Source organism: Rhinolophus sinicus, linkage group LG14 (genome assembly GCF_036562045.2).
Source record: "Rhinolophus sinicus isolate RSC01 linkage group LG14, ASM3656204v1, whole genome shotgun sequence".
Taxonomy (NCBI): domain Eukaryota; kingdom Metazoa; phylum Chordata; class Mammalia; order Chiroptera; family Rhinolophidae; genus Rhinolophus; species Rhinolophus sinicus.
The window spans coordinates 55,187,967-55,211,452 of record NC_133763.1 but is presented as its reverse complement, the minus strand read 5'-3'; the positions used below and the strand labels follow the sequence as shown (position 1 = coordinate 55,211,452).

The 23,486-nt window shown below is 50.8% G+C and overlaps 2 protein-coding genes across 20 annotated transcripts in view; both read right to left on the bottom strand.

Moving 5' to 3' along the window:
* Positions 1 to 139: 139 nt before the first annotated feature.
* BTN1A1 (butyrophilin subfamily 1 member A1) lies at positions 140 to 5,977 on the bottom strand. Its single transcript, XM_019714150.2, has 7 exons — positions 5,869 to 5,977; positions 5,316 to 5,663; positions 3,970 to 4,251; positions 3,005 to 3,154; positions 2,533 to 2,553; positions 2,411 to 2,437; positions 140 to 1,991 (listed from the first exon to the last, which is right to left on the bottom strand). Exons 1-7 carry the CDS (start codon positions 5,945 to 5,947, stop codon positions 1,324 to 1,326), a joined length of 1,575 nt encoding a protein of 524 aa, XP_019569709.1. The 5' UTR covers positions 5,948 to 5,977; the 3' UTR covers positions 140 to 1,323.
* LOC109435923 (butyrophilin subfamily 2 member A2) overlaps positions 5,869 to 23,486 on the bottom strand; it is an 18,075-nt gene continuing 457 nt past the window's right edge. Inside the window, exons 1-10 of one of the 19 annotated variants that reach the window (XM_019714131.2) lie at positions 19,847 to 23,486; positions 18,513 to 18,812; positions 17,995 to 18,180; positions 17,067 to 17,414; positions 16,460 to 16,741; positions 14,604 to 14,828; positions 14,176 to 14,196; positions 14,052 to 14,078; positions 8,886 to 8,966; positions 5,869 to 5,983 (exon numbers count right to left, since the gene is read on the bottom strand). The exon at positions 19,847 to 23,486 is cut by the window's right edge and continues 203 nt beyond it. In XM_019714131.2, coding sequence (XP_019569690.1) covers positions 5,979 to 5,983; positions 8,886 to 8,966; positions 14,052 to 14,078; positions 14,176 to 14,196; positions 14,604 to 14,828; positions 16,460 to 16,741; positions 17,067 to 17,414; positions 17,995 to 18,067 — 1,062 coding nt within the window. In that variant the 5' untranslated portion in view covers positions 18,068 to 18,180; positions 18,513 to 18,812; positions 19,847 to 23,486 and the 3' untranslated portion in view covers positions 5,869 to 5,978. Of the gene's footprint in view, positions 5,984 to 8,885; positions 8,967 to 10,967; positions 14,079 to 14,175; positions 14,197 to 14,603; positions 14,829 to 16,459; positions 16,742 to 17,066; positions 17,461 to 17,994; positions 18,181 to 18,512; positions 18,813 to 19,846 lie in introns of those variants that run through there. The other 18 variants (XM_019714132.2, XM_074318471.1, XM_074318470.1 and 15 more) reach the window with 18 other exon arrangements.

The window sequence follows — 23,486 nt, the reverse complement described above, 5'->3', positions numbered from 1 at the left end:
AAGTTTCCCATCAGGCCCTGGGAGGAGTCTCGGGTAAACAGAACCTCCCTGGTTGGCCAGCAGCATCCCCACGCAGGTTTCCTTTCTCTGTGTTTTGGTGCCTCTGGTTGAGGTAAAGGAAGGAAGCTGAAGGTGCTACTTTCAGCAATCAGACAGACTTATTTATTAGGGTAAAACCATGGGCGACATCTCTCCCAAAAACTGGAGAAATACAATGGAAATGGGAGGTGTGAAGTTGGATAAATTTGCAGTCTGTTTGCAAGAGAAGCCACAGGAATACAGGAAAATGCAAACACAGATGGAGCATTGAAGGAACCAGAAGAGGAACGCATTGCAGGAAGGCTGCCTGGGGAGGGGGAGGGGGGCAGGACAGTGGATGGTAATTGGAGGTGCATTTGAGGGGGTTCAACAGGATGCTGGGATGAAGGCTGAGGGGGTGTGAGGCTGAGACAGGAACCGAGGAAGTGGTGGTATCACTGAGGCATTCCTAGAAATGCCTCTGATGTGGGGAGATTCTAGCTCATGAGGAGAAAGAGAACAGGAAGCTTGTGGAGTCCACAGAATGAGGGTGGAACAATCCCAGGAAAGGAGCAACAAGTGGTGCAGAGAGAGGAGGGCCCGCAGCACGGCCGTGCACATGACTTTGAGCTTCGCCTAGGTCGTGCTCTGCTCCCTCACGCCATCTGTGTGACTCCTAGGCGTGCGCATTTCATCTCACTCCCTACTGCCAGTAGCTCAGATCCCACAGAAGTAGGGCTAGCTTCCTCAGCCCTGTAGGGCATGATTTGCAAAATGTGCGATACAGGCCCTAAAACACTAAGGACAGGCCAGGCGTTCATCCTTGCCTGGGTCACCTCACTTTCCTCCATCATGATGTCCCCTCCAACTGTCTTTATGGGAGTTTAGCCTTGGACCTTCCGTTCCCAGAACGCTTTGAGGTTTGTGCTTGCTTAAAACCTGTTCCTCACATACCCTATTCTGGACACCAGGGTGTTTTGGTCATAATCACATGCCTACCTAACCTGTCTGCCTCCCTGAGCTGTCCCTTCTGGTTCCTTCCAAGTCCCTCCCTAAAGGATTTGATGTCAAGGGATAGGAGCCCAGAGCAGTTGAAGAGTCACCTCCCTGCCCCCTGAATACTGGGCCAGAAACAGATTAGGTCCTACACCCCATACTCTGTAGCAGCAGCAACACAACCTTCCCAGGACAAATTGATCCCTGACCCACAGGAAGAAAGGGGGGCTGGTGAAGCTGACAGCTGCAGCCTTGGGGTGGTGCAGAGAGGGGGCAGAGTGAAGGGAAAGAGCTGAGCTGGGAGGTTCCCTAAGGTGGCCCTTGGCTGGGCTGGGTGGGGATTAGTTTAGAATGGAGGGTGTCCCCAGAGGCTGCGTCCTCTCCCAGGGGGGACAGTGGGATCTCCTTAGAAGGGTCCTTGTCATCAGCAGCTACTGTGACTCCCTCAAGCCCATCAGTGATCCGGCAGATGGTCAGGGGCTTTTTACCACAGGACCATAGGCAGAAGAAGGGCCGGAGGGGGCCAGAGAAAGAGGTGCTGGGGAAAGTATAGATGTGGGAGCCATCAGTCATGTTGTAGAAGGAGATGTCCCCTGATTCATAGTCCAGGAAAATTCCAACCCGGCGGGGGGGTCCTGCCAGTGGGAGAGGGGTCCGCAGAGGGGTGAGGGCCCAGTACCCATTTCCATACAGCTCCACAGCCCAGAACCCATTCTCGGGAGTCATGGGGTCAAACCCTTTCTTCGCCACGTCCTCCCTACACACCCCAACGGCCCAGTCGGTCCTGTCTCCCACCTCCACCTCCCAGTAATGTGTCCCCGAGGTGAAGGCCTCCCGACCCAACACGCAAGGCCAGGAGTCAAATCTCTCTGGTTTCTCGGGCAGTTTCTGACGTGAATCTTCCAGCCGGACAGATTTGAAATCCTCATACAGGAAGAGGTGAGGGTGGGCGGTATCTGGATCCAGAGTCACATCAACTAGAGATAGAGGTAAAGTGAGTGTGAGCATAACGATGTCAGAGGTTACAGGGCCCGTCCTTCCTTCTCCAAAGAGGCAAGGCACCGGTGTAGGAGCTGACAGACCTCCTTGGAGCGGAGCTGGTTGGCAGGCTCAGCTGTCTCTATCCCCCTCTTCCATTAGCAGCCACAGGGAGATGTATGAGCCGACTGTCCCCAGGGCCTAAAGGGACCCTGTCAGAGGCTGCATAGTCTCCTATCCACCTCCTAAGGGCCCTCTTTTTGCCTCAAGGAAGAGTTGAGGTCATTTGCCATCATCTTTCCCCTCTCAATCCTCATCACTGAAATGTGTTAGTGTGTTTTTATTTCCAAATATTGTAGGACTTTGAATCCCTGGGGGACAGAGCCTCAGAGCTTGTGAGAAGTTCCGAGCCACTGACCTGCATGTAGAGTAGCCTTTTTCCAGTCTGCAATGAGAGAGAGAAAGAGAGTCATTGGCAGGTTTTATAACACGGGGGAGAAAACCTTGTGGGTGAAATAATGACAAGAAGATAGAACTTACTGAGCTGTTCCAGGAGTTTCTCTGGAAAAAAAAGCAGACATGCCTAATGACTTTCTGTAGTGGAAATGAGGGAGGGGACACAGGTGGTGTGAGAAACACACAAAGGAGTAACTGTCAAATCGTGACTTCTGATTTCTGAATCATCACTAATACCAATACCGAAGAACAAGGATTCTGTTTCGTTTTCTAAGGAATATGCAGGAAGCTCCTACTGGAGACTGAGTTAAAAGTGAGGATAGCGTCTCAGGGTGAGTAGTGAGCAAACACTGGGTCTAAGACCTGTTTGAATTAGCTGAGTCCTGCACCCAAACCCTGTCCACCATATCGGGTATCAGTGATTTCAGGAGCCTTCTAACCCCTCTGACTTTCCGAATTCTAGAGTCAAGTATCTTCCATTGGCAGTCATCCTGAAGGATTTGGACCACCTCACTCGGAAGCACTCCAGACAGTAGCCTGGAATTCTGTGACTTACCTGTAGAGCTGAATTCACTCTTCCTGTAGCTGGAGCTTTCCTTGTATAGCCTCCAGGTGAAGAATATGGACCCAATGGTGAGAATTCCTAGGACCATCAAGATGACAGCCACAACCAGCATCCAGGGAGTCAGCTTTGGGAAGAAGGGAGCTAAAACAGAATCCCCAAGAAGGACATTTGTTCAGAAACTTTGAGCCAGTCCAGCTTTTCTTCCAAAGGGGCTCAGAAGAGGGGATGACCTGGACCTCTCCCCTCATCCCACGGGCAAGATAGTCCCTCCAGCACCACTCAGCTTTTCAGAAAAATGTCATCTTACGTAGGAAGAGCAGAGAAAGAGAGGAATGAAAAGGAACAAGAGTCATGTGGGGACAGAACCTGTGAAATAATGACAACAATGGACCAATTCATGTTATTATGGAAATTCCTCCTTAACAATCAATGCAAGGTAGTAGTCAAGGGGATGAGGTAATTAAATAAGGAAGGGGAAATGTTACCTCTCTGTGCCACAGAATGGGGTGCAGTGACCAAATAATAAGGAATAGTTCCTGCCTGGGCCAGAACTATTGGCGTTTGGGGAATCCTAAGGCAGTTTGTTTTCCTGAGGCCCCTGGAAACCTAGACAGAGCTCTAGCCTGGGGTGGGGAGGAAGAACGGGGCAAGCATGGAACCGGAGAACTAGCCTAGTTTTCTTGTTTGACCATCTCTGGATCAAGAACGCCCCAGGGACAAAGCTTCTCTAAGATACATCTCCTAAGATGGGAGAGCTGGAATTTTTATGAGGTCTATGTAGTTTATGGCTTCAGAGTCTTTACTCTTTCGGTGAAGTTTGTGGGGCTCCCTCAAGTCCGTGGGCAGGAGTTTAGGTGGGATAGTAGACAACTCTGCCAAAGGTCAAGCTGGGCAGGGGTCCCCAATGATGGTCCTGAAGCTGTGCCACGTAGGAACCCAGCCTTGGTCCCACTCACCTGGTATGGAAACCTCTACTGCCTTCTCCTGGCTAAGAAGGGTATTCTGGATACAACAGGACACATTCTTCACAGAGGTATCCCTGATGACCACGGAAGCCGCCACAGTAAACAGGCCTTTGTCATCAAGATTCCTGGACTCAGACATGGATGGGAACGTCTCTCCCCCAGGAGCTCTCCACTGCACCTGGGGCTCTGGGTACCATCCCACTGAGGTGCACTCCAGCCGGGTCTCCCCACTCTCTTGAACACCTATGTGGATGTGAGGATCAGATCCCAGAGCTGTGGAGAGAGAAGCTGGTCTTACTTCTTCGGTGGACACCCTTCGGGGAGCCTTATAACCACAGAGCTACGGAGTTTGAGAAAGAGGCATGAAGGGAGTGGGAACGGGGAGGACTGATCTCCATTTTTCATAACACAAGGAAACTGAGGTGTAAATAAAAAGAATTCCATAACCTTATCAGAGAGAGATGCCATATTGGGATTTAGTGTTTGAAATGTAGCCAGGAGTTTGAGGGGCAGACAGGGGGTGCTTGGCCAGTCATCAGGAACAGCAAGACCAATGGCTAGTGGCGGGTCAACGTCTACCTGGGAGCTGCAGAGATGGGAGGGATCTCTGTGGTTGGAAGTATTATGGGAAGGCTTTGGGGAGGAGGACAACTAGGGTTGGGTATTTAAGGATGAACAGAGAGGAAGTATTCTTGAGGAGAAGGGGGTTGGGGGTCCTTTGCACTGAGATCATAGCTGACAATTTAAATTTCCTTTACCTGTGACATCTTCCCTCACACAATTATGCCCTAACATAAATCAGCATCTGCTTTGCCTGTTTGTTTCACTTATTTATTTTCTTACAATTCCACAGAAAACACCATGCTGCAGAAGAGTCCTTAAAACACATTGGTTTAAATCCATACTCCAGGTTTGTGTATATATGTGAGAATGTGTGTTCTTTTCACCAAAAGGACTACTACCAGCGGCAGATTCTCCAAAGTGTCTATCACCTATTAAAGGTACAATGACAGTTTCATGCTATTAAATCTCTAGGGTTTTGTACATGATGTTGCCGCAGGGGCACCCTGTTACAAGGCAGGGACCCAGATTTCACCCAGGTACTTTTTAAACTTTCTTTATTTGAATATATACATGAAAGGCTATATATTTGTATATCATTACAATTTATAGCAGCCTGAGGTACAGTAAAAATATCTTACAAGTGTATAATGCTTTTAGAGTTGACAAACCCTCATAGATTGTCTGAGGACTGATCTGCCGGTTTCCAAAGAAAGAGATTCCTAGAAATATGTGTCCCCTCGGGCGTCTCGGAGAAAGTCACCCCGGTGTCTCACCCGCCACCTTCAGGCGCACGCTGGCCTCTCCGTAGCTGTCGTTGTGCCTGAAGAGGCACCTGTACTCCCCGTCGTCCGAGGCCTGGACCCCGCGGATCCTCAGGGCCACGCGGCCCTGCGCGATGTCGTCCTGCATCAGCGTGACTCTGCCCCGGTACCCGGCCATCTGCTCCGCGTCCTGCGTGCGCCCATCTCGGTGAACCAGCACCGCGGGCGACAGCTTCTCCCGGAACCAGCGCAGCTCCATGTGCGCTGCGCTCGCGGTCGGCGACAGGTGGCAGGGCAGCTCCGCGGCCTCTCCCACCACGGCCAGGATGGGCTCCGGGGGCCCGATCACGTCCAAGTGAGCTGCCAAGACCAGGAAGGTCAGACGGGATGTAGAGACGAGAGCCGATGGCTGAGCGAGACCCGGCTCCCGCCAAAGGAGTCTCTCCCTCCCACCGTTCTCTGATTTCCGGACCCAGGGGATCTCGCTGGAGGGAACCAAATGGGATTGTTCGCACTGACTGAGAAATCTGTACCCTGCGGGCCAGGGAGAGAGGGGAAGACCCACCAGAATCCAGCCCGGGCAGCTGCAGGAGCAGGAGCGCGAGCACACACGCGGGGAGGCAGGGCTCTGGGCTGACGGCCATCTCTGTCCTCCGCTGGAGTCCGTCAGGAGCTTCAGCCTGGGAGAGCAAGGGACAGGAGGGGACTTGCGCCACTGTTCTCCCCAGCCTCCCAACAGCTCTTTCCCACTCGGAGTGCGCTAGTCCTGGTACCGGAGGCCTCCTCCCTCCTGCCCCGCAGTGCCGCCCACCCACCCTCACTGGTCCCCTAAAACCCCAGGAGACCTAGGAGATAAGCCCAGCGACGCGATGCATATAAATGAACACAGCTTGGAAACCTTGCCCCAGAACAATGCCTCTGTCAAATGCAGGAATTTGGTGCTTGCTTTTAGAGATGATAGTAAAGATAAAGGGGTGGGGCACAGGGGGCGTGCAGGGGAACGGAGTGCAGGAGACTAGAGGGAAAGGCTGGGAGGAGATGGAACAGGAAGGGGGAGCTGAGGAGAGCTCAGCGCTTGCAGAGCAGAGGGTCTGGGATTCCGGAGGAAAGGTCTAGAGGGAGAGGAAACCCCTCCTGGCTGCTGCTCTCGGGCTGCGAGGAATCACAGATACTGACCTCAGATGGAGGAGGAAAAGGCACCACCAAGCCACTGCTACCAAGTGAAAAGGCTGGTTGTGGCGCCAGGGGCAAAGTTAAAGCCAGCAGGAGAAGGAAGGGGGAAGAGCTCTCCGGAAAGCCCGCCCCAGGCCCCTCGTATTTACTTTGGAAAACAGAAGTCTTCCCCCAGGGGGAGGGTCTGTGGGTTTGTGGTCTGCAGCCCAGAGACCAGGATGTACTTTGATGGGCTGGACTAAACGCCAGAGGACAGAGCGAACAAGGAAGAGGGTCAAGAAAACACTAGCATGAGAGGTGAGACCCGGGGCCTGTTACCTCACCTCTCCCAGCCTCAGGACTTTTCCTCTCAGGTGGGAATATTGTTAATAATAACCTTTTCCAGAGAGGTGTTGGGGGGATTAAATGAGATGAAGCATGGAAAGTACTTCGCATATAGTAGGGACTTAGAAGAGTGTACCCTGTTATTCTATTATTTGTGTGGGTTGGAAAATTAAAGGTAGGCTGGGAATGCCTCTGTGATTCAGTTTTCAGGGCCCCAGAAAGCAATGCCTCCCTGAAAGCAATTCTTGAGGCCTGCAATTCCTTATTTCGGGTAAACCTCTTGTTATAGAAAAAAAAATTTAAATACAGGGAAAAAATTTTTTTTAAGTAGAAATCACCCATAATGTCACCAACTAATGATAGCCTGTATTCGTATTTTGGCATATTTCCTCCCAGCCTTTATTTTATGCTCATGTACATAAAAAACAAAAACAAAAAAAAAAAAAAGAAGAAGAATTGATGAGGCTCTTGCATAATCTGAAACACTGTTAACAGCTACATATTATCACATTGTAGATTCATATAATTCCCAAGATCGCAGGACACCTTGGGTTTTCGCCAATTATAAACAGTGCACTTTACACATTAAATGTCTTTGTGCACATCTCTGATAACTTCCTGATACACTTTCTGGTAAATTCCCAGAAATATAGTCATCGGGTCAAGGGGTGTGAGTGTATGGCCAGAACTCCTTCCTGAAATGCTGAGCCTATCTCCCCATCGGGGACAGCCTCACCTAACCTCATGGGCCCTGTGGGGGCAGGGAGTGGGGGCAGTTAGTCCTCATCCCTGATGGGCTGGTGGGATGGGCCCAGCTGTTATCCTGCTGTACACTTATATGACCGTGAGGATGGCCATTTTTCATATTAACCATTTAACATATTCTGGAACTGAGCTTTTCAGGCCAATTGCCCTTTTTTTTTTTTCTAGACAGATTCTGGTGCAGTTTCTTATCAATCTGGTGCTGTATGAGTTTTTTTATAAATTGAAGCTGTCAACTCTATGACGTTTGTGGCAAACACCCTTCACTACCCCAGTTTGTTCTTGGCCTTTTAATTGGAACTCTGATTAAGACCAACAAAAGACACAGTTGCCCCCGCTGACCCAGCAGACTGCCAGGAGAGTGACTTCCCCAATGCAAATCTGATCATGTCACCTTATGCTGAAAAATCCTTACGCATCTCCTAGTGACCCCAGGCACCTTAATCGGGTCAAGAAAGTGGTGTAGAATGTGTGACCTCCTGCTTCCTTCCTCTCAGCCTCTTCTCCCTTCCCTCCCATGGCCACCTGCACACTGGCAGAATCTGGGTGGAGATGCAGTTGTTTCAACCCACAACACCCTCCGAGGCCTGAAGGTAGTACTGTCTCCCCTGTTGGCAGCTGCCGGCTTTGCAGGAACTGGGGGGCTGCCCAGAGGGACCACTGTGGCTCCCGCTACTGGGCTTGTCTCTTTTGCACGTGGCTAGACCGAGCTAAGGCAAAGGGCTGGGTAAGTGGCATGGACAGCACAGCAGTCTGTGGCTTGCTAGTGAGCTTTGTGCTCAGCTGCTCTTTCCTGGGGGCACAGGCTGCTGGCCTGGGAATAATCAGATATGACTGATGATAGGTTGACACTGACATAATCCTTCGCTGTAACACTGACACAATCCCCCTATCTACCAAGCCTGTGTTAATGTATGTGTACCATAGCCCTACAGAGTTAGCATTCGCGCAGGTGGAGGGAGGTGACATATGGCCTAGGGAGACGAGGCTGAGGGCCCTGGGAGTGGCGGATTCTCTGAGTCATATTCCTGGAAACGCTTTTGAAATGGCGAGTTCCTAGAATAAACAAGAGGAGCAGACAGGGAACATACCGTAGGAGAGCCAATAAAGTAAGGTTGGATTGAGCAAGGGAGAGAGGGGAGGATGCAGGGTGGGACCAGCATTGTCTGGACCACTCTGCATTCTCCCCAGAATCTACCCCATGGCAGCTGGTGCCTGTCACCTGGTGAGGCAGAGCACTCCAAGCAGGGTTACAGTCACCCTCTGGAGGACTGGTTCCAGAATACAGAGTTTAGAAACTTTAGGAGCAGGTCATGCATTTACCTTGTTTTCCTCTTGTCATAGCTGTCACTCTTGTTCCCTTATCAGACCTTGTCTTAGTTTGAGTTCCACCAAAAGCAAACCCTGCAACAAATAAGGAGGCAAGTAATTTATCTGGGATGTGATCCCAGAAAACACTGAGGGAAAGTGAAGAAATGAGACTGAGGCAACAAAGAGTGTGATGACAACTGATTACTCTGTGGGCACCTGGGGCTCAACCTTGCTGGGGACCCCCCTGAGCCACCCAACTCAGAATTGTCACTGAGGGATGAGACACAGAAGGACTTATTCACAATCCAGCCCCCCAATGGCTGAGTTTCTTCTAGAAAGAACACCAGCAGGTGAGGTGTGTGTGTGTGTGTGTGTGTGTGTGTGTGTGTATGTGTGTGTGTGTGTGTGTGAAAGAGAGAGAGAGAGAGAAAGAGAGAGAGAGAGAGAGAGAGAGAGAGAGAGATCACCAGTGAGCAGGAGAGAGAAGAAGAGAGGAAGGGGTGAAGAGAAGAGAGGAGAGGGGTGGGGAGACTAATAGATTGTAAATGTGAGAGATTCCTTCTGAATCTCTTTTTCTCCAAAGAAATGAGACATCATGCTAGTAATTGTCAGTATCCTCAAAGACCTTTTCCACCTGCGGCCTCCACTCCCTGCCCCTGGCCCCTACATGCCCCCCCCATACCAAATCCTTTCCAATTTATCAGGCATACAAATTAGTATGCCTTCAAGTTACTTGGGGGAGGAGAAATGGGTTAAGACAACCTTATGGTCACATTCCAAGAGACCTGCATGTCTCCTAAGGAAAACGGAGAACAGTTTCCCACCATCTCTCTTGCCCTCACCACTAGGATGCTGTCAGTTTTCACTTCTGTGTATCCTCGGGCTTTGAACCCAGGGAGGTAGGAGCTCAGAGACCTAGAGAATGAAGAGCCACCTAGCTGCACACAGTTTGCTTTTTCCATTTTGTAGGAAGAGTGGTTTTATGGCCTTGTTGGCAGAACGATGGGGGGAGACCCCAATTTCCCATGCCTAATCCCCTCCTGGCAAAAGTAACTAGGGGTGTGTGGGATGGACTGAAGTGGGGCAGTGAGGCCTCAGAAGAGGGAACTGGTGGAAGACTGAGGTTAGAGGACAAAGGCTGCTGGTTGCCCTGGGTGGCTGCGTAAGGTACCTCTTGGCTGAGTTGTGTAGTCACTGGTTTGGAAAGGCAGAGTCCTCCTCCAGGGGACACAGCCTCTTTACTGATCCAGCTGTTGTCCGCCACCTAAGGCAGATGCATGTAAAATAATTGTCACTCGCTGTTTTCAAGAAATAAAGGAAAAGCTGCTCTTACCAGGTGAGCTGAGTCAGGTGAAATGGACAAGTCTTGGAAGTGAGGACTCCCAGGGAAGCAACAGATGGGACAAATGAGGACACTTCCCCAGAAATAGGTTTTTAATCAGAAGGGTCCCTCAATGACAGAAAAAGTAAGAAGGGCATTCTAAAAAAATTAAATTCCCCAAGCATAAAATGAAACTAGACATTATCTGTTTATTTGGACTTTGGTTTTTAAGATGGTTCTTAAGATGTTGCTGCTCTAAATGGAAGAGGGGCTGTGTAATAATTCAGTGACCAACAGTGACCTCTAGGGGACCACAAACCCCTAACAGGCAGGTCATGGTGGGTCGTCAGGTCCCAGGCCCATAACTTTTTAGTCAAAGGTTATCTTTGCCCTAAGCAAGCCCCGTCCACTGTCCTTGTACATCAAGGTTCACAGACCCTTGAAATACCAGAAGCCACACTCTTTTTCAGGCCCCGGGGAGGGTAACCACCCTCAAGGGAGGGAGCACATGGTCTTGTTAACTGTCCTGCACCTTGCTGTCTCCCACCTTCACGCCATCTTCCTTCCCTTCCTTCCCTAATTCCAAATGCACAAAAGGTACTGCCAAACTGTCATTCCCGGGAGCATCTGAGACCTTGCTGATGGGCAATGTCGTGAGTTTGGCTCAAATAAACTCTTATGAAAACTCTCTACAGGTTTGGAATTTCTTACATCAACAGATACGAGAATTCCGTCTTCTCTTAAGCCAGACATAATATTTGCAGAACAAACAATTCCACACACTTCACTAACATTTATTTTGCTTTGCAAACAAGTTATTTTTCACAAAATGTTATTTATATTAGCCTGTAATTAGTTTATAACTTTCATTTAAATATAGATTATAAATACATCTCTAAAGCCTTTCAATCCAATATAGTCAATATTGGCAGATATAAGCAAAACAAGCGAAAGCTCTTTCAGGTCCTCAGTAATTTTTAAGTATATAAAGGCATCGTGACAAGAAACTGGACACCGCTGCTGTCCCCATGGAGCTGGACCTGTGACTGACTGGGTTCACTGCTCACCTGCTCAGCCGGGACCTTCAGCTCAGGCCACTGGTGCTGAGTACTGACTCCTTGTGTATTGCAGGGGCACCAGAGCCGGCCAGATCCAGGTGTGTCCTCCTCTTTCATCCCAATTCTAGGTCTGGGGAGGCTTACTGTGTGGGCTGGAAATCTTAGGGATGAGGTAGAAATGGACCATAAGATTCTGGGACCCCCTTGGCTGTCACCGTGAGGCTTAGCCACCCCAACAGCCCTACCCCTCACAGCTCTCTGCTCCCTCTTCCTCTGTCACTGACCTCCAATGTGGTGCCCCCTCCCCTTAGAAGGCCCTGGGGTTCCCTTCTTCCTCTCAGACCCCGGTGCCTGATGTCAACTCAAGCACCATGCTGAATGTGACACCCTGACGTCAAAGCAGCAGGTTTTCAGCCTGTGGCTTTCTCACACTCTTTTCTTGGTTGGGAGCCATATGGCAGCATTAGTTCCCCTGAGACGGGCCCCTGCCCCATGGCTACAAGCTAATGAGCTACTGAAGCAACAGCCCAACGAGGGAGAGATGGTGCTGAGGCCTGAAGAGGGTGTCACGGCAGCCTCTGGAAGGGTCTTCTGTGACCAGAGGGCAGGAGGGCGGCTTTCCTCTGGGGGCACTGTGCCCCGCCGATAGAGATGGCCAGGGCTTCTCTACTTAGCTCTGAAGCCTAGGAATTGGTGCTGGTGGCGGCGGCGGGCCCCTGGCCTGTAAAGAACCAGGCCATCCTCGGGCACTGTAATCCCATGGGCCCCTGTGAACGCTGGGCAGATGAAGATGGGGCTGTCATCAGACCCCAGCCTGAAGAAGGGTCTCAGGGGCCCAGAGAAGAGTGAACGGGGACACGTGTAGAGGTGTGACCTGTCCCTCATGTTATAGAAGGTGATATCTCCAGCTTCGTAGTCCAGGAAGACGCCCACCCGCTGGAGGCGCTCCTTCAGCGGAAGGATCTTCGCAGGGGAGGATAAGACGCGGTACTTGTTTCCGAACATCTCTAGGGTCCAGAAGCCATTCTCCGGGATCAGCAGCGCCTCCCCTTTCCTCTCCACACTGTCCCTACAAACCCCCACGGACCAGACCATCACGTTTTCAACCTCCACCTCCCAGTAGTGCTTCCCCGAGGAGAAGCTCTCCCCGCCCAGGACGCACGGCCGGCAGTCGAACCTCTCAGGGTTATCAGGCAAGCTCTGCCTGGAGGGGCCCCGCCGCACGCTTCTGCAGTTCTCTGCCAGGAAGAGCTCGGGGTGAGCGGTGTCTGGGTCCAGGACCACATCAGCTGCAGAGGAAGTCTCAGGTTTAGGCCTGGGGCTTCAGGAGGTTGTGCAATTCCTGGTTCCCAGAGAGGGCCCCCAAAGCTGGGGGAGACCCCCCCAAGTGGCGGCCTTTTCCACGAAGGCCCCTTGACCCCGATCCCAGGCAGCTCTCAGACCGGGAAGTACTGAGGCTGCACTTCTCTGGCCTGAGTGCCGGCAGCGTTGCCTCAGGTCGAGGATAGCTGGGGCTATAAGAAGTGAGAACGTTTAGCGAATGAGCTGCAATCACCGGCTCCCACTTTCTCTCCATGTGCTTAGATCGTCCCCTTTTTCTACTCAAGGCATATGATCTCTGGGACCCTTCTTAGTTGGAAACTTTCCAACTTTGCTTAAACCAGCGGAGGCCCTGCCCCGTTCCTGTGCCCCATGAAGCAGTTAAGGCCTATTTCTCGCTGCGCAGATGCTGGGCAGGGAAGGTCCTTTCATGGGTCCTCTGTGTTCCACTAGTTTAACCAGTTGACAACTGACTTCAATGACTAACAAGGGTACCCTTCAAAGGTTAAAAAAGGAGGGTAATGTCCCCAAAAGCCAACCTGCTGCCTCAGGTTTGCTTTACAAACCTGAGGTCTGCAGCTGTGACCTCTCTGGATACAGGAAATGCTTGAGACCCTGACAGTCTGCAGACCTCTCCCACCTGCAGTTATTATTACCAAGGCAACCTAACTTCTATTGTGTTAAAGTGATTTCCCCCTTTCCCCACACTGTTTCGCCTGATGGGACAATTTTAAAATTCACCTAAAGAGGAAAGGTCCAAGGACCATGGCATCCAGTAAGGCCTGGATTCTTTGGTGCCTTTGAGCAGAAGGTGACCAATCATAAAATGCAAAATGCTCATGAGGATAGGCAATTGGATTCTGTGTGCTCCCGTGATCCCAACCCCCTCCCCACACAGGCTGGACACAGTATCAGTGTTCTCTTGGGGCAGGAAGGCATTTCTGGCACCTATGTGTCTACCCGAGACAGGCTTGAGGAAGCTTACTGCCTGTCCCACACATGGCTCTTCAGTTGTGCAGCATCTCTACCGTCTCCCAGGTTATAAATAGCTAAGCCAATATCATTTTCTTTCAAATTAATCCAGGATCCAAAGGGCAACAACTACTGAAACGTAACCTTTGGGGAGGTTATCTTTGTGGTCAACCTCTGGGAGTCATGGATGAAATTACACTAAAAAAGAAAGGACAGTGGGAAGAAAGTGAAGAATTGACTAAGAGCTACAGGAATTCCCTGACAGACGCACAGGCGTCCTGCTTTGGAGGGGGGGGGGGATGCTGCCAGTGAGCCGGCCCCACCCACTGCCACCCCCCAGCCTGCACCACCAGGGTGGGGGGGATGCTGCCAGTGAGCCGGCCCCAGCACCAGCCCCTGCTGCCCCCAGCCTGCCTTAGGCCCCCTTGTTTATCTCCTCTCATGTGTCCTGTTGACTCACTAGTGGGGAGAAAGTTCAGGATCTGAGGGAATGTCAGAGGCGCTCACCAGCATGTAAGAGGCTTCTTCTCCATCCTGCAATGGGACAGACAGAGAGGTGAGCCTCACGAGACAACAGTAACCAAGCAGAATACAAAGTGTGCATCGAGTTGTCGGGAAATGCTAAACTTACGCAATTCTTCTTGAAGTTGCTCTGAAAAAAAAAAAGGAAAAGAAACAAATGAATGTTCTCAACAGAAGAACTAGAGGATTTGGGTCTGGATTAAACAATGAAGGCCTAGCACTTTCTATGAACCTGCCGTTCCTCCCCTTCCCCCATGCCCAGGGAATTATCCAGATATCAGAAATGATATATGACCAGGTGGCTGGATACTGCCAGTACCTATTAGGTTTGCTTTTGTTCAACAATATGGTGCTCTCTGTAGCCAGGTGAATGGAGTCAACACTTGCTGATTGGGCGAAAGCGAGCTCTGAGGGGTTAGTGACAAGGGCACTAGAGCTCCAAGCCCTAGCTGCTGTCTCTTCATCCTGTTCCCCAGGCTCATAGCTGCCCGAGCTGTGTCCTTTGAATGACAGTGAACTGTCCTCCTGCTCTTTTACCTTTTATTAGACGTTCTTTCTCTTTTTCCACACGTTCTCTCCCCAGTTCCTTACGTGCAATTTCTTTCTCTTTATTTTCTAAATCTTTTTCCATGGACAGAATCTCTTTTTCTCTGTAGATTTTCCTGATGAGACAGATGCTGCCCCCAGTGATGAGGAGGAACAGAACAGGCAGGGTGACAGCCAGGGCCACCATCCAGGGAGACGTGCTGGGAATAAGGGGTTCTGGAAAGAGGGCCAGAAAAGTCCCACTTAGTGAGAAAAGGGGACCCTCCTTAGTTGGAAACTTCCCAACTTGCACTTAAACCCAGGGTGCAAGTGCCCCTCATGATGCCCACCTGAGCTTCCTCAGGTCCCTGCTCTGTCGGCTGCTCTCCCAGAGACCCCAGGTGAAAAAATAGATGCTGGCTCTGCACTGCCCCCCTCCCCCAGTGGTGGCCAGGGCTGGGAGCTGATGAAGTTAATTCATATATTGGCACCCTCAGAATGGAGGCCACCTCAGTGGCCCACGTCACAAATCTATACCCAGGTCAGCCTGCACATACGTGTGGGAAACCACATTGTGAAAGAAACCTAACAACACCAATCCGGATCCTTGCCCTGGGAAATAGGACCTGCTGGCCTTAGGAGGAGACCCCGACCTCCTTGCCAGTCAAACCCATGTCCGCCTCTACAACCCTCGCTCTTGCCCAAAATCCCTCAGGAAGAGTCTCCAGTGCTGGCGAGACCCTGCACTTCTCCAATCCAGGGATGGTTTTCCATCGAACACAAAATGTCAAACTCATTACTAAATTGTTTTAGTTTTGTCCTTTGACAGGGCCCACGAGATAGAGAAGCATGAACACCTGGACTCCCTGTGGGAAAGACCAGGATGGATAAAAGCTAACCAGCTCTGCAGTGTCAGCACAGCCACCATCCTGACAAAAGCTCTTGCCTGGAATACTGCAATGCCCTCCTGTTTCCGCTCACATCCTGTGCAGTCTGTCCTCAGCATGGCAGCCCAAGTGAAATCGTGGTATTTCTTTGCTCAAAACCCCACAATGTTTCCTGTCTCACTCAGACTAAAAGCCAAAGACTAATTGCCAGACATGCTCCTGCCTCAGGCCCTTTGCATATGCTGTTCCTGCTACCTGGCTTGCTCAGACCTCAAATGCTCATTCCTCACTTGCCCAATTGCCATCTTTTCAGTGAAACCATCCCTGGCCATCGTATTTATAATTACAGTTCCCTAGCCCTCCCTAAGTCCTTCCCCGATTAACTTCTCTACAGTACTTAGCACCATCCAGTTTAATACAGTTTAACTAAGTATTTCACTCCTTTTAATTATTTTTTTGATTACTGTCTGCTGTTCTAGATGTGAGGGGGTCTTCATGTATTTTGTTCACTGATTTCTCTTTGGTTTCTAGAACAGTGCCTTGAACATTTGTGCTTCTTGCTAAGTATTTGTTGAACAAATTTATGAATGTCTGTAGATAGTTTCCCCAGCTCTAACCCTTGGAAAGTTGCATGGGCAGGAAGGGAGGCCTCAGGGTACAGCACCACTGGTGTAGACAGCCACCTGCCCATGTCACCCTCTGTGTTCTATGATTGTTCTAAATGTTTAAAACTTGCTGCAGGATAAGAACCACAGCAGGAGGGAAACTTTCATATTCACCCACAGAGAAGAAGCTGCTACTCATGTGTTTTGAGACTCTCAGATTGTCCTTTGTGACAAGGGGAGAGGCCTCAGCTCAGCTGTAGCCTCGGCTCTTCAGGGCCCAGGACCCTTCCACCCTGCCCCCCGTGCCTGCTCCAGTTGCAATCTGTCCATTGAGGATCCTGTATCCCCGCGGGTCCCCAGAGGGCAGGGGACTGACCTGGAATGAAAATCACAGAGTCCTTCTCCTGGCTGAGCAGCGTGTTGTTGACGGAACAGGTCATGTTCCTGACTGAGCAGTCCCTGACGATCACGGCCAAGGTGACCATGAAGAGGCCGTCCGTGTCCTCGGTGTAAGCCTCCTCCAGGGCGGGCACAATCTCCCCATAAGGGTCCCTCCACACTGCATGGGGCTCTGGGTACCACCCCACGGATGTGCACTCCAGCCGGAGGCCCCCATCCTCGTGGCCCTTCATTTCAATGAGGGGCTGGGAGCCCAGGCCTGGGGACAGAGAAATATGTCTAAAACGTCTAATTCTAAGGCACGGTTGCTGACAAAGACCCTTTGAAATCCAATCTGTGGGGACTAATGTTCTCCCTGCTCAAGGCTGCAGCTGAGTTCAGTGTATGCCTCTCAGAGCTCGATGGCCACAGCTCGGCGGAGCAAACCCTCTCAGTGGACCCTAGGCCAGAGGGAGTAGCCCTCCCCGTTTAAATGGGATTCTAGGCAAAAACCTGCCAGCCTGCAGTGGGCCTGAGGTCTGGAGAGAAACTTGCCCCAAGAGCCACACTGTGAAAAAGCAACCAAGCAAAGCGCAGCACCGTACCTGCCACTATCAGGCGCATGACGGCCTGGTCGTAGGACCTGCCTTGCTGGAAGTAACAGCGGTACACGCCGTTGTCGCGGGCCGTGATGTTGTGTATGGTGAGCGCCACGCTCCCCCGGCCGATGTCCTCGCTCACAAAGGTTGTCCGTCCGCGGTACTCTTCCATCTGCTCCTCTGTCCTCTCTCGCCCGCCCTTGTACACCAGCACCGCCGGGGAGAACTGAGACCGGAACCACCGCACCTCCATGTCCTCCGCACTTTTCTCAGGCGCCAGGTGGCAGCGTAACGTGGTGTTTTCTCCCACCATGACCAGGATGGGATTGGCTGGCCCCACAACGGAAAACTGGGCTGTTCAACAAAGGGGCAGAATCAGGCCGGCACCAGCCGCCAACATCTAAGGCAGGAAAGGAAGAGGCTATTCCAGGGGTTAAACACAGAGTCTTCCTGGGCTGAGGGCTCTGGGGACTGTAGCCGGCTGGGGGCAGTGAGGCATCTCTCGGAGGGAATCTGCTGAGGCTGCTTGTGTTGGGGAGAAACGCTGGGAAGCACATGAGCGCCCCACAGAGGTTTGCTCCTGTCCCCTGGGCTAGCCCAGTGCCCGGACATAGTAGAAACTCGCACTGTCGTATGTGGTACCCACTAGCTGGTCCCAACTGACATGTATGTGCTGAAAATGTAAAATCCGTATACAAAACGTGAACATTTAGAATAAAGTGTGAACTATCTTGACATATTTTACATGAATTGAAAGCTTAAATGGTATTTTGATTATTTGGGGTTGTGCGCATTTCTGCCCACGGCGTTGGTACAAAGTCAGTGAACACGTGTGGAATGAGAGAGTAAGAGCGCGCCGCTGGGGTCCTCCATTCTGCCTGCGCGCAGACGGAGGGAAGCAGGGACTTTTCTGCGCTGACAGAAGCTGTCCTACCTGAGACCAGTGCAGAAAGGCCCAGGAGCGGGAAGAAGAGCAGAGGGTCAGGCCGAGAAGCCGCGGGCTCCATAGCACCAGGGACGAGTCACCCAGGAGACGCAGGACCGCAGGCCGTGGGCGCGGGAAAATCAGCCAGGGAGACTTGGCACCGCAGTCCTGATCTCGGTAAACGCCCTCGTGACCCTGTTGGTGCCATCAGTGCCCCACGTCTGTCCTGGACACCCCCTTCCTCTCCCGACTGACTGACTCGTTGAACATTCCATGGAATAAGCCAACATACAACGATCCGCCCTGCTCGGCTCACTTCTCAGTCCGAGTTGAGTTTCTTCAGTTGTCACCCGATATTCTTCCACACCCTCCCCTCTCTTTCTACTCCCGGCCTCAGGCTGTGGGACCCCAGGTGACGCCAGGCGTGCAGCCCCCCCAGGAAGCCCCCGTCCCGCACCCGCCTTTCCCACCCGGGCTCCGTTCCCCGCCCCGCCCCGCCGGGAATGGAGCGCCCCCTCCCTTCCCACCTGCCAGAATTAACTTCTGCGTCTTCCTCCCTCCACGGAAGCTCAAACGACGATTTTCCGGTTGTCCCTCTCTCTAACCCGCCCATGGGCACAGTCGCAACGGGAGAGCAAACCGTCCCTAAAACGGAGAAGAAAACTTTCCCTCTTCTCGCATCAGTGCCTGTGCGCGGCAGCAGACCCGGGACCCAGCGTTCTCTGTGATCCGAGTCCCAAGATTTCCAGTGATGGTTCGGGGCCCAGGATTGGCCGGTGGTGGGTCAACCAGCCAATGGCATCCCTGAGCCTACTCCTCACCAGTTGCTAGGTAGAATACACAAAAACAGATGAAGCATTTAAAAAAACGCAACTGTAAATAGCCTTTTGAGATTATCTACCCCTTTTAGTTTCTTTATATTTTCAGAAGGATTTTTTTCAAAGGCTTGGGATTCTCCGCGGATCGTGGCTGGCGCCGCTGCTAACCACGAGGAGGGTGTGTGTGTGTGTGTGTGTGTGTGTGTGTGTGTGTCTACGAGCAGAGGTTGTGGGTGGGAGTGGGCAGATGATGAAATTAACATAAGGAACCCTTGTCCCAAAGCCAAGGAATCTCATTTAAGTTGCTGGGCTTGTGGGGGTAGGGGGTAAGGGTAGGTGGGAGGGGGGACGCAGGGAGGGGTTGGGGGTGAAGAATGAAGCCAGCTAGGCAGCTGCAGCAGTTGTTCTGGAGACTGTCATTCATTTAGAAACCATGGTGTGACAGATATGAGGGTGCAGTGAGAGGCCAAAGCGCTTTCCCTCAGGCAGGTGGCACTCCAAGGTCTGCAGGAAAATGGCTGCCAACCAAGACTCTGGGGGTGCTGGCTGAGTGCAGCGCCTCCTACACCTACAAGATGCCCCCTCTCTGTCCCTCCTACACCTACAAGATGCCCCCTCTCTGACCCCAATCGGGACGTTGTATAGATTTCTTCTAGAATAATCTTCCCAAAGCACATTCTGATCATTTCCCACAAGTGCCTAAATGCTTCTTCCAGTTCCCTTCTGACTCAATTCAACACTGCAATTAGCACACTAGCCTTTTATGCCACTACTGCGATGCCCATGGCCCCCATGGCCATGGTATTAGCAGAAAAACAGACATCTAGATCAATGGAATAGAGAGACCAGTAATAAATTCTCATTTATGTGGTCAATTAAATTACAACAAAGCAGGCCAAGAAATACAATGGGGTAAAGATAGTCTCCTTAACAAGTGGTATTGTGAAAACTGGATACATGCAAAAAAATGAAATCGGACCACTTTCTTACACCATATACAAGAATAAATCTATCAAAATAGATAAAAGACTTAAATGTAATACCTGAAATTGTAAAACTCCAGGAAGAAAACATAGGCAGTGAAATTTTTGCCATCGCTCTTAGCAAAATCTTTTTGGATGTGTCTCCTCAGGCAAGAGCAACAAAAGAAAAAATAAGTACATGAGACTATAGCAAATTAAAAAGTTTTTGTAGAACAAAGGAAACCATCAACAAAATGAAAAGACAACCTACTGAATGGGAGAAGATATTTGCAAATGATATATCCAATAAGGGGGGCTAATATCCAAAAATTATTTAAAAAAAAAACTCATACAGCTTAACACCAAACAAAACAAAACTGCAATTAAAAAAGAAATGGGCAGAGGACCTGAACCGATCTTTCTCTTGAGCGGACATGCAGATGGTCAACAGACAAAAGGGTGGAGCCCGTTGACCCCACGCTCACACCCCCATGTCCACCTACAGTCCAGGCTCAGACGCTCACATTTCTCTGCTCCTCTGACTGACTCGGGCTTTGGGTCACTTTGTGACTCAGACTCTGGGTGAGTCCAGGGTTTAGTCAGGACTCTGCAATGCCTCCAGCACCTCAAACAGGCGTTACTATCAGAGGTGCGGGGTGGGGTGGAGGGGTTGGGGCTGGCCTTTGGCAGGGCTCCCCTGGACTCCATGCAGAGGAATCTGGCTGGGACACCTGTCTCTGTGCTACTCCAGAGCTGGAACACTTCATGACAGGGGATGAACGCTGGACTGTGCACCCCTTCCCCAACATCTGTGATGTCAGAAATCGATGATTTCAGAGAAAGAAGCCAAGTGTAGAGATTGGCCCACGGAGACCTGCGTCGGTCATTCTCACCCCAGTCTCACCATGGGGCACTCACGCCACCTGGAATGAGATCCTTTGGTTGGGAGAAAGCAGGTGATGAGCTGTGGGTTCTGGGAGTGGAGAACAAGCTGGAGAAAAACAACTTTGTACTAAAGCAGAACCAATAATAAAGCACAAGGCAGGATGCATCTGCTAAGCACTTTTACATCTTTGGTCCTCCAGGGATTTGTGGAAGGTAGGGGACAATGGGACGGGGAGTTGTTGCTGGGATGAAGTCAGAGAATGTGCAACTTTCTTCTTAGAAGAGAACCTTAATTGCGGCAGGTAGAATGGATAAAGCTGCTGAAATGAAGCTCAGGAAAGATACATGTCCAATGAGTCATCAACTATTAATACCCTTAGGACACTTTGGATGGGATGCAAACTCCTTTCAGAATCTGAACGTGACTGTGGCAGCGTTCAAGGTCGACAGACCCAGCTGCAGGCACTGACTGCGCTCCTGACCAAGGAGCACATGTTGGTTGGGCTTCTCCATCTGAGTTCACGTCTGGCTGCAACAGTTCACTGGCTGTTACCACCTTGGACATATTAACCTCATTAACCTCCTCCACCAAATGGGTTGAGTCGTAGTGAGACTTCATAGGAGGGCTGAGAAGATGGAGCAAGGGTGGGTGTGCGAAGCTTTTGGTACAATCAGTGCCTGATACCCAATGCTCAGGAAGTATGAGCTGTCACTCAAATAACTCTTACTCCAATTTACCCAGTTATATGTTATTCATCAGGCTATCCCAGCAAATTGCAAATCCTTGAAGGGAGAGGTGACTGGGCTGGTAATTGTTTATTTGCTCTCCTCTCCCCCTCCTTCCACCCCAGTCTGGTCCCTGTTCCTCTCCAGTTTGCTCAGGCCTCAGAGGCTGACCTGTGAGGACTGTATTGGCAGCCTTTGCTGCTGGGGTTGGGGGGCGGGGGGAGCTGCCAAGAGGAGGCAACATCAGAAGACCCAAAGGGTGGAAGAGGGAGCTCTCTAGGAATCTTCCCCCCAGATTGCTCCCTACTGGGCCCAAATAACAGTGGCTGCCTCCCTGCTTCAGAGGCCTCAGCTCTGTTGGGACCTTCTACTATGGTTACAAGTCTCATCTACTTTGAAAATACTCTCTCCTTGCTCCTTCAGACTCACTGGTGGTGGTTCAGGCTGTAACCCCAGGGAATGTCACCATTCCTTGTTGGTGCCCCATAAACCTTTCCCTGCCCTTTGCAAATGGTTCCTCCGTTAAATTCCCTGCAATGGACTTTCTGGACTGTGCCCCATTTCCTTCCAGGACTGTGACTGATTTGATAATTTATCTCACTCATTTGCTCATGTCTTCAAATGTCACCTCATCCACGAAAGCCTTCCTTGATCCTTGTAGCCTGAAAAACTCTCTCCTTCCTATGAACGTTCAAAATCCTTGAGAAGGCAGGAGAGGAACCTGGAACTCCACTAACCCTATCAATTCGGGCTTTTAGAACCTGAGCCTTCTCAGAATTCACAATAGCTCTGATCTACTCCAGTTCTCCTCCTTTTCTCCTCATTCTTTTGCAGAAGGCAATCAAAGCTAAGGTGCTTTAATGGACTCTGTAAAGTCATGGGGCTAGGGAGCCACAATGTCAGGGTCGCCGCTGGCCCCTCTGTGAAGCTGCTTCTGCAGCAGGCCCTGGGCTCTGCCTCAGCCACCCACACTGACCCTGAGGAGCAGGACCTCAGCTCATACCAGCCAGAGGCTGCATGTGTTTCCGCTTGGGCCTGTCATGACCACACATAGCCAAAGGGAGCAGGGGAGAAAGTGCCAGCCAGATAGAGATGTCACACAACAGAGCAAAGTTCCTTGGCAAAAGCACAGGCCACAGGTAGTTCTTTTTCTGCCCCAGCAGTTTATTTGCCCAAAGAGATAACACGAAAGGACTAATTCATTTTCTTGTTCCCTGTCCCAGGCTTTCAGCTGTACTTCCTCCACAGAATATTCCCTTTGCCTTACTTCCTGTTTTCTAGCATCTTGGCTTGAGTGATATGAAACGACTACTTTCTGTCTTTGTCACAGAAAGGGCACACTTCAGTCACAGGAGAAGAGCCTGACCCAGAGACCAGGTGGGGGGGGGCACAGCAGCCCCTCACAGCCTGGAGAGAGGAGCTCACTGCAGATTGAGCAAACACTGCCACTTCCAAGGGCCTGCTCTTCCTCTATATGCATAATTTTATATATTTTCCTTAAAGAAGGACCCAAAATTGTATAAGCTTCAGGGCCCCAGAGGCCCATTTCGGAAGAGAAAGTGACCACCTCCTGAAGGCTTTGGCCCAGAGGTGACCACCTCACTTCCACCCATATTCCATTGGTGAGAACTGGTGTATGGCCACTCAATGCCAAGGGATGCTGGGAAATGTGTTCCCTGGCTGGACAATTACTTACTGGTGATGGCTCTGTATTATGAAAGGGAAAAAACCTGAACTTGAGTGGACAGTTTTCTCAGCCTCCATGGGGAAAGCAGTTATTCAGACCACACAAATAAAGCAAGTCTCCCTTTATGATTATTTATACTGGGAAGAACAAATGAATGTTGCATTCAATCTCCTCTGCTGTTTCTTCCTCTCCCTCTCCTTCTCCTTCTCTCTCTCCCTCTCTTTCTGTTATTGTTCGCCAAAAGAGAGGCACCTGCCAGAAAAGCTTGCTCAGCTGCCAGGAAGGCAATGCCTAACTGACAGTCAGAGCACCTGTAAATGCTTATTCCCTCACTGAAAGAAGCACACACCTTTAAACACGGTTTCTGAGTGTTTCAAAAATAGACTGTACCTGAGGCCAATCTGTGGAATTCGAGAAGTTTGT

Excerpts from the sequence above, each read along its gene's own strand:
- BTN1A1 (XM_019714150.2), bottom strand. The coding sequence starts at position 5,947 with ATGGCCGTCAGCCCAGAGCCCTGCCTCCCCGCGTGTGTGCTCGCGCTC. Across the intron at positions 4,252-5,315 it reads CGTGCGCCTGAAGGTGGCGG|CTCTGGGATCTGATCCTCAC; the intron begins GTGAGACACCGG and ends CTCTCTCCACAG. Across the intron at positions 1,992-2,410 it reads AAAGGCTACTCTACATGCAG|TTGATGTGACTCTGGATCCA; the intron begins GTCAGTGGCTCG and ends CTCTATCTCTAG.